This window comes from Oncorhynchus keta, chromosome 8, assembly GCF_023373465.1.
Source record: "Oncorhynchus keta strain PuntledgeMale-10-30-2019 chromosome 8, Oket_V2, whole genome shotgun sequence".
Lineage (NCBI taxonomy): Eukaryota > Metazoa > Chordata > Actinopteri > Salmoniformes > Salmonidae > Oncorhynchus > Oncorhynchus keta.
This window is the reverse complement of record NC_068428.1, coordinates 35,533,798-35,552,474: the sequence shown is the minus strand read 5'-3', so window position 1 is coordinate 35,552,474 and position 18,677 is coordinate 35,533,798. Positions and strand designations below refer to the sequence as shown.

At 41.7% G+C, this 18,677-nt stretch overlaps 1 protein-coding gene and 1 long non-coding RNA gene across 73 annotated transcripts in view; one reads left to right on the top strand and one right to left on the bottom strand.

Annotated features, from left to right (window-relative positions):
- The window catches only part of LOC118377085 (brain-enriched guanylate kinase-associated protein-like), a 49,190-nt gene that overhangs the window by 22,269 nt on the left and 8,244 nt on the right, over positions 1–18,677 (top strand). For all 50 annotated transcript variants that reach the window (XM_035763932.2, XM_052524103.1, XM_052524087.1 and 47 more), the window contains exons 2-4: positions 7,772–7,994; positions 10,419–10,580; positions 11,195–11,261. In XM_035763932.2, coding sequence (XP_035619825.1) covers positions 7,924–7,994; positions 10,419–10,580; positions 11,195–11,261 — 300 coding nt within the window. In that variant the 5' untranslated portion in view covers positions 7,772–7,923. The remainder of the gene's footprint in view (positions 1–7,771; positions 7,995–10,418; positions 10,581–11,194; positions 11,262–18,677) is intronic.
- LOC127931428 (uncharacterized) lies at positions 13,997–17,157 on the bottom strand. Of its 23 annotated transcripts, none has more exons than XR_008141043.1 (5): positions 15,937–17,157; positions 15,632–15,790; positions 15,558–15,595; positions 15,230–15,381; positions 13,997–15,195 (listed from the first exon to the last, which is right to left on the bottom strand). It is a non-coding gene; the product is annotated as an uncharacterized LOC127931428 (long non-coding RNA). The 23 variants fall into 23 exon arrangements; XR_008141034.1 differs by lacking the exon at positions 15,558–15,595 and having other exon boundaries at positions 13,997–14,991; positions 15,028–15,195; XR_008141041.1 differs by lacking the exon at positions 15,558–15,595 and having other exon boundaries at positions 13,997–15,000; positions 15,037–15,195.

The window sequence follows — 18,677 nt, the reverse complement described above, 5'->3', positions numbered from 1 at the left end:
ATGAAACAGCGGTAGCAATACAAGGTTACAACATTTATAGAATATATTCAGAACCACATTCCTGTAAAGATTAGAGAGGATCTCATGTCAAATACTGTTGAAGTAATATGGCTACAGGTTCATCTGCTTCACCTAAAGCCCATTATGGTAGGAAGCTGCTACAGACCACCAAGTCAGTATCTGGATAACATGTGTGAAATGCTTGATAATGTATGGAATACCAACAGAGGTATATTTTCTGAGTGATTTAAATATTGACTGGCTTTCATCAAGCTGCCCACTCAAGAAATATCTTCAAACTGTAACCAGTGCCTGAAACCTGCTTCCGGTCATCAGTGAACCTGTCCGGGTTTTTACAAACAGCAAAGGAATGAAATCATCAACATGTATCAATCACATCTTTACTAATGCTGCAGAAATGTGTTTGAAAGCAGTATCAAAATCCATTGGATGTAGTGATCACAATATAGTAGCCATATATAGGAAAACCAAAGTTCCAAAGGCTGGGCCTAATATAGTGTATAAAAGGTCATACAATAAGTTTTGTAGTGATTCCTATGTTGCTGATGTAAAGAATATTGGTTGGTCTGTGGTGTGTAATGAGGAGCAAGCAGACACTGTACTTGACACATTTATGAAATTGCTTATTCCACTTGCTAATAAGCATGCACCCATTAAGAAAAGGACTGTAAAAACAGTTAAATCCCTGTTGATTGATGAGGAATAAAACAATTGTATGGTTAAGAGGGATGAGGCAAAAGGAATGGAAAATAAGTCTGGCTGCACAACCGATTGGGAAACTTATTGCAAATTGAGAACTCATGTGACTAAACTGAACAAAAAGAAGAAGAACTACACTATGAAACCAAGATAAATTCAATAAAGAATGATAGTAAAAAGCTTCAGAGCACCTTAAATTAAATTCTGTGAAAAAAGGCAAACTCAGCTCCATCATTCATTGAAACAGATGGCTCATTCATCATAAAACCAACTGATATTGCCAACTACTTTAATTATTTTTTTCATTGGCAAGATTAGCAAACTTAGGCATGACATGCCAGCAACAGATGCTGACACTACACATCCAAGTATAACTGATCAAGCATTGCAATTTTAAATTCCGTAAAGTTAGTGTGGAAGAGGTGAAAAAAAATGTTGTCCATCAACAATGACAAGCCACCGGGTCTGACAACTTGAAAATGACTGAGGATAATAGCGAACGATATTGCCACTCCTACTTGCCACATCTTCAATGTAAACCTACTAGAAAGTGTGTGCCCTCAGGCTTAAAATTCATTCCGCTACCTAAGAATATTAAAGCCCCCTTTACTGGCTTAAATAGCCAACCAATCAGCCTGTTACCAAACCTTAGTAAACTTTGGTGTTTGACCAGAGACAATGCTATTTTACAATAAACAAATTGACAACAAGCTTTCACCATGCTTATAGGGAAGGAGAGTCAACAAGCACAGCACTTACACAAATGACTGATTGGCTGAGAGAAATTGATGATAAAAATATTGTGGGGACTGTTTTGTTAGACTTCAATGCGGCCTTTGACATTATTGATCATAGTCTGCTGCTGGAAAAATGTATGTGTTATGGCTTTACACCCCCTTCTATATTGTGGACAAAGAGTTACCTGTCTAACAGAACACAGAGGGTGTTTTTTAATGGAAGACTCTCCAACATAATCCAGGTAGAATTAGGAATTCCCCAAGGCAGCTGTCCAGGCCCTTTACTTTATTTCTATCTCTACTAATGCATTGCCACTGGCTTTGAGGAAAGCCAGAGTGTCTATGTATATGGATGACTCAACACTATACATTTCAGCTACTACAGTACAGCGACTGAAATGACTGCAGCACAACCTCTTAAGGCTAGGGGGCACTATTTTCATTTTTGGAAAAATAACGTTCCCAAAGTAAACAGGCTATTTCTCAGGACCAGCTAGAATATGCATATAATTGACAGCTTAGGATAGAAAACACTCTAAAGTTTCCAAAACTGTAACAATCTTGTCTGTGAGTATAACAGAACTGATATTGCAGGCAAAAGCCTGAGAAAAATCCAATCAGGAAGTGACTCTTATTTTGATACCTCTGCATTCCTATGCATCCCTATTGACCATTGAATGGGATATCAACCAGATTCCTTTTTCTAATGTGTCACTAGACATAGCTTCAGGTTTTTATTTTGAAAAATGAGCCTGAACGACAACAGTGGTGGCTCTCAGAGTGATTTGTGCCTAATAGACAAAGCTGGCCATTGTTCCTCTCGCTCCGAGTGAAAAGCCAATTGTCCCAGTTGATATATATATTTTTTACCTTTATTTAACTAGGCAAGTCAGTTAAGAACAAATTCTTATTTTCAATGACAGCCTAGGAACAGTGGGTTAACTGCCTGTTCAGGGGTAGAACAACAGATTTGTACCTTGTCAGCTCAGGGATTTGAACTTGCAACCTTCCGGTTGCTAGTCCACCGCTCTAACCACGAGGCTACCCTGCTGCCCCAAATAATAGATAATAGATTGAAAAACACCTTGAGGAATGATTATAAAATACGTTTTCCATGTTTCTGTCGATATTATGGATCTAATTTGTATTTTTTTTCTGCGTTGTCGTGACCGCAATTTCCGGTGGATTTCTCAACAAAACGTGAACAAGAAAAGGAGGTATTTCGGCTATAAAAATTATCTTTATGGAACAAAACGAACATTTGCTGTCTAACTGGGAGTCTCGTGAGTGAAAACATCCGAAGCTCATCAAAGGTAAACCATTTAATTTGATTGCTTTTCTGATTTTCGTGACCAAGCTTCCTGCTGCTAGCTGGACATAGTGCTATGCTAGGCTATCGATAAACTTACACAAATGCTTGTCTTGCTTTGGCTGTAAAACATCATTTCAAAATCTGAGATGACAGGGTGATTAACAAAAGAATAAGCTATGTTTCACTATATTTCACTTGTGATTTCATGAATATGAATATGTTCTAGTAAGATTTTTTGTCCGTTGCGTTATGCTAATTAGTGTTGTTGATGACAATTCTCCCGGATCCGGGAGGGGTAGTTCTAAGAATTAACAAAGAGTTGCAGTTCGTTTCAGAGTGGGTTGTATGGAAGTTAGTCCTAAATATTTCTAAAACTAAAAGCATTGTATTTGGGACAAATCATTCACTAAACCCTAAACCTCAACTAAAAATTGAGCAAGTTGAGGTGACTAAACTGCTTGGAGTAACCCTGGATTGTAATCTGTCATGGTCAAACATATTGATACAACAGTAGCTAAGATGGAGAGCAGTATGTCCATGATAAGGCGCTGCTCTACCTTCTTATTAACAACACTATCAACAAGGCAGGTCCTACAGGCCCTAGTTTTGTTGCACCTGGACTACTATTCAGTCATGTGGTCAGGTGCCACAAAAAATTTAATTGCAGTTGGTTCAGAACAGGGCAGCATGGCTGGCCCTTGGATGGACACAGCGAACTAATATTAATAATATGAACAGATGGGGACTGTGAAGCAACACAAACACAGGCACAGACACATGCATACACACAAACACGATAGCATATGCACTATACACACATGTACACATAGATTTTGTACACTATATACTGTATGTGGTAGTGGTGGAGTAGGGGCCTGAGTGTGAATGTATTTTAATGTTTTTAAAATAGTACAGTATAAACTGCCTTAATTTTTCTGGACCCCAGGAAGGGGCAGCAGCTAATAGGGATACATAATAAATACAAATTAATGAGTCACAATGCATGAGATCAAGTGCACCTACAATGTATTCTGTGATATAAATTAATTGAGTAGCTTATAGGGACAGTGCAGTGGAGTCGAAGTGGAGGGGGTCAAAGTGGAGGAGGGAGGGGGTCGAAGTGGAGGAGGGAGGGAGGGGGTCTAAGTGGAGGGGGTCGAAGTGGAGGAGGGAGGGGGTCGAAGTGGAGGGGGTCGAAGTGGAGGAGGGAGGGGGTCGAAGTGGAGGGGGTCGAAGTGGAGGAGGGGGGTCGGGGGGAGGGGGTCGAAGTGGAGGGGGAGGGGGTCGAAGTGGAGGGGTTCGTGGAGGAGGGAGGGGGTCGAAGTGGAGGGGGTCGAAGTGGAGGAGGGAGGGGGTCTAAGTGGAGGGGGTCGAAGTGGAGGAGGGAGGGGGTCGAAGTGGAGGGGGTCAAAGTGGAGGGGGGAGGGGGTCGAAGTGGAGGGGGTCGAAGTGGAGGAGGGAGGGGGTTGAAGTGGAGGGGATCGAAGAGGAGGCGGTCGAAGTGGAGGAGGGAGGAGGTCGAAGTGGAGGGGGTCGAAGTGGAGAAGCATGTTTCATGATTTGTAAAAGTGTTGAATAAGAACAGTGTTGTAGTCTCTGAATGTCCTGAAACAGTTTTTAAGGCCCTCCATTAGATTAATGCAATCAGTGATTGATATAAAGGGTCACTGGAGGCCCTTCAAGGCGAAATCACTGATATCAAATAACTTGGCAAATGCTCCAACATCCTCTTCAATACACAGTCTCTTTGTTCAGACATTTGACTTGTTTTTTCAAACCAAGTTGGCTAGTGAGTCTTAGCTAGCTAGCTAACGGTGAATAGCCTACACTGTGTAGCCTAGTCTACACAGCAATAGCTACTGTTTACTGCACATGGTATAAGTGCGAAGTGACTTGCATTAACCCACCCATTACATTAAAATTGAGAAGCCATTTAAAAAAATATATGATCAAGCATAATTCAAATTCATTACATCAGCCTAAATTAAATATATTTTATGTACAGCACTAGATTTGATGTAAGATGTCCTTGAGTGTCTTCAAAGGCATCTGCCAAATAAAATGCATAATTATTATTGTCAAAATACACTCGGTGGTCAGTTTATTAGGTACACCGCATTGTTTACGAAAGTGGTTTGCTCCGAAAGACAGTAAGTCACATCACGTGGCCATGGCTTGCTATATAAAGCTAACAGACAGGCATGGAGGCATTCAGCTACTGAACTATAATTGGAAAAACGATTGACTGAAGCAACTTTGAGCGTGGTATGATCATCAGCGCCAGTCACTCCAGTTCCAGTATTTCAGAAACGGCCGGCTTCCTGGGCTTTTCACGTACGACAGTGTCTAGTGTTTACCGAGAATGGTGCGATGAACAAAAAACATCCAGTCAGTCAGCGGTAGTCCTGTGGGAGAAAACAGCTCATTGATAAGAGGTCTAAGGAGAATGGCAAGAATTGAGCAAGCTAACAGGCAGGCCACAAACAGGCAAACAACGCTGCAGTACAACATTGGTTCTTGTCACGGATGGGCTATTGCAGCAGTCAACCACACCAGGTTCCACTCTTATCAGCTAAAAACAAGAAGAAGCAGCTCCAGTTGGCATAAGATCACCAACACTGGACAATTGAGGAGTCGGACAAATCCCGGTTCCTGCTGCGTCAGGATTTGGCATAAGCAGCATGGCCCCATCCTGCCTGCTGTCAATGGTACAGGTTGGTGGTGTAATGGTGTGGGGAATGTTTTCCTGGCACATGTTAGGTCCCTTGATACTCATTGAGAAACGTTTCCATGCCCTGAAAAATTCTGTCTGTTCTGGGGGCAAAGGGGGGTCCGACCTGGTACGAGATAGGTTGACCTAATAAACTGGCCACTGAGTGTATATCCTTTTTGTTTACCCACCCCTCCCTACTGGTTGCTTTGAATTCCATGTGACGGTGTATGCATGTATAGGCCAGTGCTTGACTTGACTTGGATTGAGATCCAGTTGAAGTCGGATGTTTACATACACTTAGGCTGGAATCATTAAAACTATTTTTTCAACCACTCCACAGATTTCTTTTTAACAAACTATAGTTTTTGCAAGTCGGTTAGGACATCTACTTTGTGCATGACACAAGTCATTTTCCAAACAATTGTTTACGGACAGATTATTTCACTTATAATTCACTGTATCACAATTCCAATGGGTCAGAAGTTACATACACTAAGTTGACTGTGCCTTTAAACAGCTTGGAAAATTCCAGAAAATGATGTCATGGCTTTAGAAGCTTCTGATAGGCTAATTGACATCAGTTGAGTGAATTGGAGGTGTACTTGTGGATGTATTTCAAGGCCTACCTTCACACTTTGTGCCTCTTTGCTTGACATCATGGAAAAATGAAAAGAAATCCGCCAAGACCAAAGAGAAAAGTCTGGTTCATCCTTGGGAGCAATTTCCAAACCCCTGAAGGTACCACATTCATCAGTACAAACAATAGTATGCAGTATAAACACCATGGGACTCTGCAGCTGTCATACCGCTCAGGAAGGAGACGCATTCTGTCTCCTAGAGATGAACGTACTTTGGTGGAAAAAGTACAGAACAACAGCAAATGACCTTGTGAAGATGCTGGAAGAAACAGGTACAAAAGTATCTTTATCCACAGTAAAACAAGTCCTATATTGACATAACCTGAAAGGCCGCTCAGCAAAGAAGACGCAACTGCTCAAAACCGCCATAAAATAGCCAGACTACGGTTTGCAACTGCACATGGGGATAAAGATCGTACCTTTTGGAGAAATGTCCTCTGGTCCGATGAAACAAAAATAGAACTGTTTGGCCATTATGATCATTGTTATGTTTCGAGGAAAAAGTGGGAGGCTTGCAAGCCAAAGAACACCATCCCAACCGTGAAGCACGGGAGTGGCAGCATCATGTTTGGGGCTGCTTTGCTGCAGGAGGGACTGGTGCACAAAATTGATGGCATCATGAGGGAGGAAAATTATGTGGATATATTGAAGCAACATCTCAAGACATCAGTCAGGAACTTAAAGCTTGGTCGCAAATGGGTCTTCCAAATGGACAATGACCCCAAGCATACTTCCAAAGTTGTGGCAAAATGGCTTAATGACAACAAAGTCAAGGTATTGGAGTGGCCATCACAAAGCCCTGACCTCAATCCTATAGAAAATGTGTGTGCGGAACTGAAAAAGCGTGTGCTAGCAAGGAGGCCTACAAACCTGACTCAGTTACACCAGCTCTGTCAAAAGGAATGGGCCAAAATTCACCTAACTTATTGTAGGAAGCTTGTGGAAGCTCACCCAAAATGTTTTACCCAAGTTAAACTATTTAAAGGAAATGCTACCAAATACTAATTGAGTGTATGCAAACTTCTGATGTGATGAATGTGATGAAAGAAATAAAAGCTGAAATAAATAATTATCTTTACTATTATTCTGACATTTCACATTCTTAAAATAAAGGGGTGATCCTAACTGACCTAAGACAGGGAATTTCTACTCTGATTAAATGTCAGGAATTGTGAAAAACTGAGTTTAAATGTATTTGGCTAAGGTGTATGTAAACATCCGACTTCAACTGTAGGTGCCGATACTCATTTCGGTGCCGAGACTGTTTAATTTTAGGTGCAGGAATTCCGCAATACTTTTGAGCTAATATTCTATAGGAGGTTCAGGAACTCAGGCAGAAGAAAATTGTAGGTGCCATTACTCAGTTCCGGTGAGCTCCTGGCCAAGTCAAGTACTGTAGTGTGTTAAGGTAAAAATACAAATAATCTCCTGTTTGAAACACTGACAAGGAGAGAATAAAATATATATATATGTATATATATATCCTGTGTATTCTTTTGTTGCTCAATCTGATTACCTGGGCCTGGCTCCCCAGTGGGTGGGCCTGGCTCCCCAGTGGGAGGGCCTGAGCCCACCCAAACCACACGTGCCTATGCCCCTGGTTTGCATGTTTTTTAATGGCTGCCGAACTGTCTCTTTGCTCTGTTGACAGGACCAACACAGGTAGACAACTCCCTTCAGACAACTCACTCAACAGGTCAAACTTAACCAACCTGACCTATGACCTCTGCCCAGAAAAATAGATGCACTCCCACTAACCATTTGAAACACAAAAACACATGAGAGGGAGCGAACACAGCAGACATGAAAAAGATATATATCGGCAAAACGGCCCTAAAAGTCTCCCGAAATGGCAGTAAACATCAGAAAAAGAGGTAAGAGAGAACATTTCAGAAGCTATTCATCCCTCCATCTCTCCATCTGCCCACTGAGTTCATTTCATCCTCCCTATCTTTGTCAAGTGGTCGTGAACAACTCGAACGTCCGTCCTCCTAACAGAATCATTATCCTGCCTCATTGTTTTCTCACCGCCGACCGCCATCTAAATGAAAAACACTCATTACCGTGTGACTCAGCTGCTGTTTCCAGAGGTCACTAATGTGTGATTCCCATTGGGAGATTGATAAACTCATTCTATTGTCATGTAACAAACACCTGTGGTGAGCCATGCATCGTGTTGTTAGTACCTAGCAAGGGGGTTGTTATACAGTAGCATGAAAAGAATTCAAACAGTGCCCCCCCAAAAACATTTTACTAACCATTGGTTACAGAATGGGATGATATTCAAATATTAGGATATTGTTATTCCATTTAGTCATAAACGTGTTAGGTGTGAAACTTAGAGCAAGTAGGAAGGTCAACTGGAGATGAGTAATACTAAACACAGGAGGGAATAACAGTATTATCACTCCACTTACTGTACCTTCTTTCATTTATTTTTGATCTCAGCAGCAATATCTTCGTTTTCAGTCATATGTTCACCTGTTCTGTAAACCTGTAAGCACGTTCTGCTTACCTTAATGGGAATCTGAAACCTTGTTGCATGTGTATCATGGGTTTTGGTGGTTGTTTTGTCTGTGTTCTGTAGGAGTGTGTGTGTGTGTGTTTGGAATGTGGATTGGAGCATTTGTGTGTATGTGTTTGCGTTGTTCTGGTGAATTCATGTAATTTGCACAGTCATTGTATTCAGTTTAATTCAAGATATTATCTCCAGGATTAAAACCCCCCAAAACGTTGAAATGATAATTGGATTGCCCTTTTAATTAAGGGACGTCACCTTGAAAAGGAAACATCTTCATTTTCATCCTCTTACGTTTCTCTTGCATTTTACTACACCCGCAATAACATCAGCTAAATACGTGTATGTGACAATACATTTGATTAGATTTGGCCTCTACTCACAACCTCTTCCTCCTTCTATGATCTTGTTAAGGAGATAGAGGGATGAGAGCACAGTGGCCACATCTCTCACCTCTATCTCCTTCTCTTCCATTTCTCTCTCTCTCGCTCTCTCCCTCTCTCTCTCGCTCTCTCCCTCTCTCTCGCTCTCCCCCTCTCTCTCTCTCGCTCTCTCCCTCTCTCTCGCTCTCTCCCTCTCTCTCGCTCTCCCCCTCTCTCTCTCTCGCTCTCTCCCTCGCTCTCTGTTATTGGTGATCTCCCAGCAGATAGAGTCATTACCATACTTCCTCCATCTGTCCATCAATACGGGCCCATTAGCCTGCCATGGAAACTCAGACCCATCAAAGGGGAGAGGGATACATGTATTTTACTTCTCACACCTACTTGTTATTAGATTGGGTCTCAGGTTGTGCCGGGGCTTTATAAATAGTCCACATTGTGCTGTCTCGTTGAATTACACATGGGAGATCACTACTCAGTGAATTGCACATGGGATATGATTATTCAGTAAATTACACACAGAAATCACTATTCAGTGAATTACACACGGGAGGTCACTATTTAGTAAATTACACACGAGATATCACTATTCAGTGAATTACACACGAGATATCACTATTCAGTTCAACTACACATGAGATATCACTATTCAGTGAATTACACATGGGGGATCACTATTCAGTGAATTACACATGAGATATCACTATTCAGTGAATTACACACGAGATATCACTATTCAGTTCAACTACACATGGGAGATCACTATTCAGTGAATTACACACGAGATATCACTATTCAGTTCAACTACACATGGGAGATCACTATTCAGTGAATTACACATGGGGGATCACTATTCAGTGAATCCAAGCCATCTAAATCTTTTCCTGTGATTGATCACAGATCATAGAGCCATATTTCATAGTAGGTTACGTCCCAAAAGGCACACTATTCTCTATAGGGCACTGCTTTTGACCGGAGACTTCTGGCTAAAAGTAGTACACTATATAGGGAATAGGGTGCCATTTGTGACAAAGTCTTAGTTTAAAGTGATCCTGTAAGTCACTGTAACCACTCTGGCTGATTATGGTGGTGGTGTTCTGTGCTATGTGTCAAGGTTGTAAAGTATTAGGTACTAGAGCTGAATGTTACTGGAAGCTAAAGGCAGCCTGAACTTTATATTCTTTAAGTGCATATAGAATATATGATTTGAGAATTCAAAACGTTTTCATCACCACTGTATGATGTATATTGTTCATGGGTCATCACACAAGACTCCCATTCCATCTTATTTATACTCAATGTAACATATACAATATATGCATATAATATAACATGAAGTTACCCCAGTAATATGTCTTTCACTATATCTGATGCCTGGTGTGTGTTTGTGTCCCTCACAGCTCTTTGCAGGAACAGAAAGAGGACCTCCGAAAGCGTCTGTCCTACACCACCCACAAGCTGGAGCTGCTAGAGAGCGAGTTTGACTCCACCCGACAGTACCTGGAGACAGAGCTACGCCGTGCCCAGGAGGAACTCGACAAGTTCACCGACAAACTACGCAGGTATTCCTAACCACATAACCACACCTTTTTTAATCACATTCTATTGATTTTGTGCTTTTCTGTCTGGAAATATGTCAGACTGGATAAATATACTAGACTGGATACCTATCAAGGTAAAGCCCTAAAACTAACACTGGATACCTATCAAGGTAAAGCCCTAAAACTAACACAGGATACCTATCAAGGTAAAGCCCTAAAACTAACACAGGATACCTATCAAGGTAAAGCCCTAAAACTAACACTGGATACCTATCAAGGTAAAGCCCTAAAACTAACACTGGATACCTATCAAGGTAAAGCCCTAAAACTAACACAGGATACCTATCAAGGTAAAGCCCTAAAACTAACACTGGATACCTATCAAGGTAAAGCCCTAAAACTAACACAGGATACCTATCAAGGTAAAGCCCTAAAACTAACACTGGATACCTATCAAGGTAAAGCCCTAAAACTAACACAGGATACCTATCAAGGTAAAGCCCTAAAACTAACACAGGAATGCATTATCATGATGGACACATAGCATAGACATCATTAATCCAAAGGGTGCAGAATGTGTTCAATTATTAATAGTGTGAGTTGGTAAGCCAGTGTCATTGTGTGTCTCCTGGTAGAATACAAAGCAGCTACTCAGCACTGCAGAGGATCAACCAGGACCTGGAGGATAAGATCCATAGAAATGTAAGTGAAGTGTGCATGTGTGTGTGTGCGCGCACATGCGCATGTATGTGCTTGTGTTTGAGTGTGCGAAAACGTTCATGCATGTTTGTGTACACCTGTAGGTGTGTGTCCAGGCATAAATGTGTGCATATTTGTGTGTGCGTGTTGTGTGTGTGTGTGTGTGTGTGCACGCGCATATGTACCCATACGTGCATGTTTGTGTACACCTGTAGTTGCGTGTGCATGCACACGCCTCTAAGCAAGCAGTGGTCTTTACTCTTTAGAAAAGGCAATGAAAAGCACTGAGCAATGGATTTGAATTTGAATACACTAGCTGTTGGTACCACTGACGTTAATTGCAGCCTATTTCAATAGCCTGTCCTCCTTCCTATGGCAGTTGGATAGCAACCCCATTGTTCTGAGCTAGCCTTGCGACTTACATCTTTTGTCAGATGGCAAAAGGAAGGATAGAATTAACCATCCTGCCATTCCAGCATTGTACGATCATCATGTGTCTTCTTCCTCGCTATGAATAGACAGCTGAATATCTCCCTCTCTGAATCTGTTAAGGAAAAGATAATCATGATCACAAAGAGCTGGAACTTTAAGATGTTACAGGCTGATAGCGAGGGGGAGTGGAGAGGGTCTTTGTTTCATGGAACGTAGAGGGACTGAATCATTTATCAAAATGCATATGTATTTTTTTATTGGATGTTAAGCTGTGAATCCTTATCAGTTGTATGTCTATTCAGCTCAGATGCTCCCTCTTTAGGGGTTACCAGGGTGATCATGTAGTTATCCTGTGCTCAGTAGATAATTGACTAACTTTTTTTTACACTTCACAAACCCCTGATCTGAATTTATTGCAGTTCGACAGGAAAAAAAAACTTCAACAGTCTCTCTCTTTCTCTTTTTTAAAAAGCTTTAATAAAAATGTCAAACAAAATATAACCTACAATAAAGAGAAGCACACAAATTCCAACAAACATCAATGACATCACAGCTGCTCAAAACCACATGTTTCTACAGCATCCATACCCATCCCATTTGTCTCCTCCAACTTTGACTCTCATTCTTCATACCTTGGGCATTTCCAGTGTATGTAACACTATGCCATTATGCCCTCAAATTGCACTATTCTATCTCTCTCTGTAACCAACACTTTTTCAATATTTTAATAATAATGCATTTGATTTATCTACTGTCTTAACGATGAAGTTTAAAAGTGTTTTCAAAATGATTGACGAGAAAAGTATAGTCCTACCCATTGGGTATCTCACTGCCCCCTCATAAGCCATGTTCTGAAATATGCAGATAGACCGATTTAAAAGTAATCTTAAATTGTAAAACTTTGGAAAGCCAACTTTCTAACTCTGCCCATAACTGTTGGACTTCATAGCACTCCCAGAAGGAATGAATTGTTCAGTCATTGTTCATTTTACACTTAAGACATGACTGCCATTCTGCTGTAGGATTTGTGAATTTAGTCTCTTGGACAATTCATGACTATATAATCTCCCTCCATCTTGTGCCAATGTCAGTTTTTTTCTGCTATTTAAGTCTTGGTTCCAATAGTTTATATTTTCAGTTGGATAGGCTCTCTGCGAGGATTTGTATATCTTTCCTATCATATTAGTATCCTTTTCCAACTCAAATAGGATTTCCTCGTCATTGCTCTGATGTCCAAAATAAAATCACACCACAATCTTTTCCAATCTCGAGGTGAATTTTTTTTTTTACTATTGTAAGTGCCAAATAAAGTAACAGGGTTGACCGGACCGTAACAGGGTTTACCGTAACAGGGTTGACAATTTCATCCTAAATCAGCCATAAATCCCCTTGTGATAGGGGGAATGGAAGTGTGTTGTGTGCAACAGGGAAGGACAATTGAATGCAAGCTTCACATTTTTATTTTTTATTGCTACATTTTGAGCCTGTCTATCTATGGGTAACAGAGTTGACATGTTATGCTCGACCTGCTTAGTTTTCCACCACAAAACACCAGAAAGTGGCCAAAAAGAGTAAAACCCGCTCACCTCCCTTTCCACTATGACTTGACTAGATGTTCAATGTTTCTTTTGAAAAACACATTTAAAAATTATTATTTCACCATATTAAAACAAGAGTTCGGGTTCACATAACAGCGTTCTTCAGCTTGTAAAATCCAATATTTGTGGACAATTCCTACTTAATATATCAAAGGGAAGCAAAGGTACTCATTTTGCAGAATGACCCAACAAAGGTACTCACTACTCAAGGACTCTCATGATCAAATATATGAACAAGAGTCTCACATACAGTATATCGTTTGGTCATTGTGCTGCCACAGAATGAATTGTGAACAAGGCCTCAAAATAGCATTATATACCAGTGCTGCGAGAAAAGTTCAATATATTATTGAAAAAAATGTTGCGATTGTTTGTGAGAATGCCAATTGTGAACTATTGGGGAAAGGTTCCTCCAAGAAGGGGAGTGAGGTGTGTGTGTGTGTGTGTATGTGTGTGTGTGTGTGTGTGTGTGTGTGTGTGTGTGTGTGTGTGTGTGTGTGTGTGTGTGTGTGTGTGTGTTCAAACACACATGCATGTGGGGTCTGGGAGAGGAAGTGTATCCATCTGACGAATGGGCATGTGCCTGAACTCAATTTTATACACTAATTGTAGACTCACCCATTCATTTCTAATGACCGGTCATTTTTGACTGGTCATTTTTGACCGGGAACACCACAGGTGTACAAAAGTTAAATAAAACACCCAAAATGTAATGAAAATCATCAAAATTTATTTTGTGTGTTCAGATGCCCTGTGTGGACAAAGTCATGGAACCTTATATGACAATCAGATTAAATGAACTACATTTTTCAGAGAGACCGGAACACAAGCAGGAGGGTTAAAAAAAGGGTTCCGAAAACGTTCTTCGGCTGCACCCATACCACCCTTTTTGGTGACAGGTAGAACCCTCTGTGGAATGGTTCTACATTGAACCCAAAGGGGTTCTACCTGGATCCAAAATGGTTCTTCCTGGAACCTTTTAGGTATATAGCTCAACAGAACAATATTTAGTCTACAATGTGAGACGGTTCCACTAAAAAAAGTTATTGTTTGTTATACATGATTAGACTGGAATGTTCCAGGGAAAAACCTGATTAAAAAACAAAAACAATCTACAGTACAGTTTGGTTAATCTTCCACCATTACTATGATCCACTTTCATATTCAGATTCCTGCCTTCATGATGTTCACATTCCTTTTCCCTTCAGCCTCATCAGTAGTCAGGTGGTTCTGTTCTCAGATCTCAGGAAGCAGGAAGACCAGAGCCCCATCAGTCAATGACAGGCTGCTGAACACTGCTGTAGGGATGCACCAGTGGTACATGGCCAATAGATAGAGCACTGAACATCAGCTGTACCAGAAAGATGTCCAAGCCAAATTTACCAGCATTTACAGAGAGGCAGAAGTAGCCAAAGATTAATGCAAACCATGCAAATGATAAAATAAGGAAATAATTTCTTAGCACAGGTGAAGCAAATAGAACCTTTATGCCTCATTTATGTATTTTCCTCACCTTAGTCACCTCCAGTAGAGTATCTGTATTTTCCTCACCTCAGTCACCTCCAGTAGAGTATCTGTATTTTCCTCACCTCAGTCACCTCCAGTAGAGTATCTGTATTTTCCTTACCTCAGTCACCTCCAGTAGAGTATCTGTATTTTCCTCACCTCAGTCACCTCCAGTAGAGTATCTGTATTTTCCTCACCTTAGTCACCTCCAGTAGTTTCTGTATTTTCCTCACCTCAGTCACCTCCAGTAGAGTATCTGTATTTTCCTCACCTCAGTCACCTCCAGTAGAGTATCTGTATTTTCCTCACCTCAGTCACCTCCAGTAGAGTATCTGGTATCTGTATTTTCCTCACCTCAGTCACCTCCAGTAGAGTATCTGTATTTTCCTCACCTCAGTCACCTCCAGTAGAGTATCTGTATTTTCCTCCAGTCACCTCCAGTAGAGTATCTGTATTTTCCTCACCTTAGTCACCTCCAGTAGAGTATCTGTATTTTCCTCACCTTAGTCACCTCCAGTAGAGTATCTGTATTTTCCTCACCTCAGTCACCTCCAGTAGAGTATCTGTATTTTCCTCACCTCAGTCACCTCCAGTAGAGTATCTGTATTTTCAGTCACCTCCTGTATTTTCCTCACCTTAGTCACCTCCAGTAGAGTATCTGTATTTTCTTCACCTCACCTCCAGTCACCTCCAGTAGTAGTATCTGTATTTTCCTGTCACCTCCAGTAGAGTTTGGTATCTGTATTTTCCTCACCTCAGTCACCTCCAGTAGAGTATCTGTATTTTCCTCACCTCAGTCACCTCCAGTAGAGTTCTGTATTTTCTCACCTCAGTCACCTCCAGTAGAGTATCTGTATTTTCCTTACCTCAGTCACCTCCAGTAGAGTATCTGTATTTTCCTTACCTCAGTCACCTCCAGTAGAGTATCTGGTATCTGTATTTTCCTCACCTCAGTCACCTCCAGTAGAGTATCTGTATTTTCCTCACCTCAGTCACCTCCAGTAGAGTGTATTTCTGTCATTTTCTGTATTTTCTCAGTCACCTCAGTCTGTACCTCATCTCAGTCACCTCCAGTAGTTTCTGTATTTTCCTCACCTCAGTCACCTCCAGTAGAGTTTCTGTATTTTCTTCACCTCAGTCACCTCCAGTAGAGTATCTGTATTTTCCTCACCGCAGTCACCTCCAGTAGAGTATCTGTATTTTCCTCACTGCAGTCACCTCCAGTAGAGTATCTGTATTTTCCTCACTGCAGTCACCTCCAGTAGAGTATCTGTATTTTCCTCACCTCAGTTACCTCCAGTAGAGTATCTGTATTTTCCTTACCTCAGTCACCCCCAGTAGAGTATCTGAAACTCTGCGTTTGTTGTTTGCTACAACTCTAAGAATCAACTCATTAGCTTCTTTGGTTTTCTCCCGACCAAGTTACCACCTTGCTGACTCCAGAATAAACCATATGTAAATGAGAAACAGTGGCTTTGGTGCCACCATCACAAATTTAGAAATTCTTCAGTCCCAGATGAGGCACACCAAACCAGCCAGGACACATTGTCCAACACCAGCAAACATCTAGTTTAGACAGGAGGCAAAGGATTGCCTGGTCATTCCAACCCATTTAGTGGCTAATACAGTGCTGTTGATTCAATATCCTCTTAGGGCAGCCGCTAGTATAAACTGGGATACCAGGTATACGTACAGGTTTGCAGACAGGCCTGCACCACAGGTAGTTGAGTTGTTTGTCTATGACCGTTCGATTCAGCAGTGGGTCTAAAAAAGAGGGAACCAAAAACAATACCAGCCATAAACATAGTTTGTGCGACTCCAACTAAATTATCTTTCTCACACACCAGATCAAAACTGGAGACTATGGTGGTTTCATAGTGTCTTGTCGTAGAACCATCCCTTCTGGCACTCAAGCATCTGAATCCATTCTCCCTGATAGTGTTAATGTCCCAGTCCACTGGGTTAAATATCAGACACCTACTGAAAGCTCCATGCTGCTCCCGGGGCACGGTCAGATTCAGCTATTTCTCACTGCTCAGATTAGCACCAGCTCTGAGGGTCCAGTCAGTGTTACAGTGGCGGCCAGAGTCTGTCTGGACAAAAAGAAAACTAGTGAATAGGACTGGGAATATGAGGTTTTGCAGACATAGTCCAAGCAGTAAACGCTTCTGGAACAATCCAACGTCTCCAACGTTAATCAGGATCTCGCCAAATGCAACCATCTTGATACCAGGCAGTGCCAGAGATTCCTAGCAAGTGCAAGAAAATTCTGCTTCAGTCAGAAGCACCAGACAGTTCATTTGGCTCAAAATAAAAGCAACTTCTGTAGATGATGCAATTTAATGTCTAACTACTGGACAATCTTCAACTGGTATGTGGATCATTCATTTTTGGGGGAACAGCTGCACACAATGCCAAGTTAAGGCAAGGGCTGTCTTGGTGGACTTAGTAGTCTTGTTTCCTAAAACATTTTATGAGGTACAATCCGTCTTGGTGAAGCCTGTAGCTGTAATTTCTGATAAGTTAACTTGGTGAAACTTGTTGCTGTAATTTCTGATACGTTTGACTTGGTGAAGCCTGTTGCTGTAATTTCTGATATGTTGACTTGGCTGGAGAGAAAGGAGACTCAAAGCCACAGAGCTTTGTGGTACAGGTAGTCAGTCATATGAGGTAGTCATGTTTGGTAGTCATGTGAGAATACAATTGCTAATAACACCAGAGACTAATAGCACCAAAGGCTAATATTACCTGAGACTAAACAGGATGGTATAATAGCCCTGGTGGCAAACATCGGCTAAACGCATGATGGCTAGAAAGGCCTGAAGGCTGAAAGCATTATGGCTAGAAAGGCCTGAAGGCTGAAAGCATTATGGCTAGAAAGGCCTGAAGGCTGAAAGCATTATGGCTAGAAAGGCCTGGAGGCTAAACGCATGATGGCTAGAAAGGCCTGAAGGCTAAACGCATGATGGCTAGAAAGGCCTGAAGGCTGAAAGCATTATGGCTAGAAAGGCCTGAAGGCTGAAGGCATGATGGCTAGAAAGGCCTGGAGGCTAAAGGCATTATGGCTAGAAAGGCCTGGAGGCTAAAAGCATTATGGCTAGAAAGGCCTGGAGGCTAAAGGCATGATGGCTAGAAAGGCCTGGAGGCTAAAGGCATGATGGCTAGAAAGGCCTGGAGGCTAAAGGCATGATAGCTAGAAAGGCCTGGAGGCTAAAGGTATGAAGGCTAAAGGCATGATGGCTAGAAAGGCCTAAAGGCTGAAGGCATGATGGCTAGAATGGCCTGTAGGCTAAAAGCATTATGGCTAGAAAGGCCTGGAGGCTAAAGGCATGATGGCTAGAAAGGCCTGGAGGCTAAAGGCACGATGGCTAGAAAGGCCTGGAGGCTAAAGGCATGATGGCTAGAAAGGCCTGAAGGCATGATGGCAAGAAAGGCCTGAAGGCTGAAAACATTATGGCTTGAAAGGCCTGAAGGCATGATGGCTAGAAAGGCCTGGAGGCTAAAGGCATGATGGCTAGAAAGGCCTGAAGACATGATGGCTAGAAAGGCTTGAAGGCTGAAGGCATGATGGCTAGAAAGGCCTGGAGGCTGAAGGCATGATGGCTAGAAAGGCCTGAAGACATGATGGCTAGAAAGGCTTGAAGGCTGAAGGCATGATGGCTAGAAAGGCCTGGAGGCTGAAGGCATGATGGCTAGAAAGGCCTGGAGGCTAAAGACATGATGGCTAGAAAGGCCTGAAGGCTAAAAGGCAAATTTTTCTTCTGAGTCTCAAGATTATATAGTCATTCTGAGTTGTGTATACATGCATCATTACAGATGTTGGTAGATATGAAACTGATGCAATTTTCAATTAAATAATGAGAACACCTACTATGCTGTGATG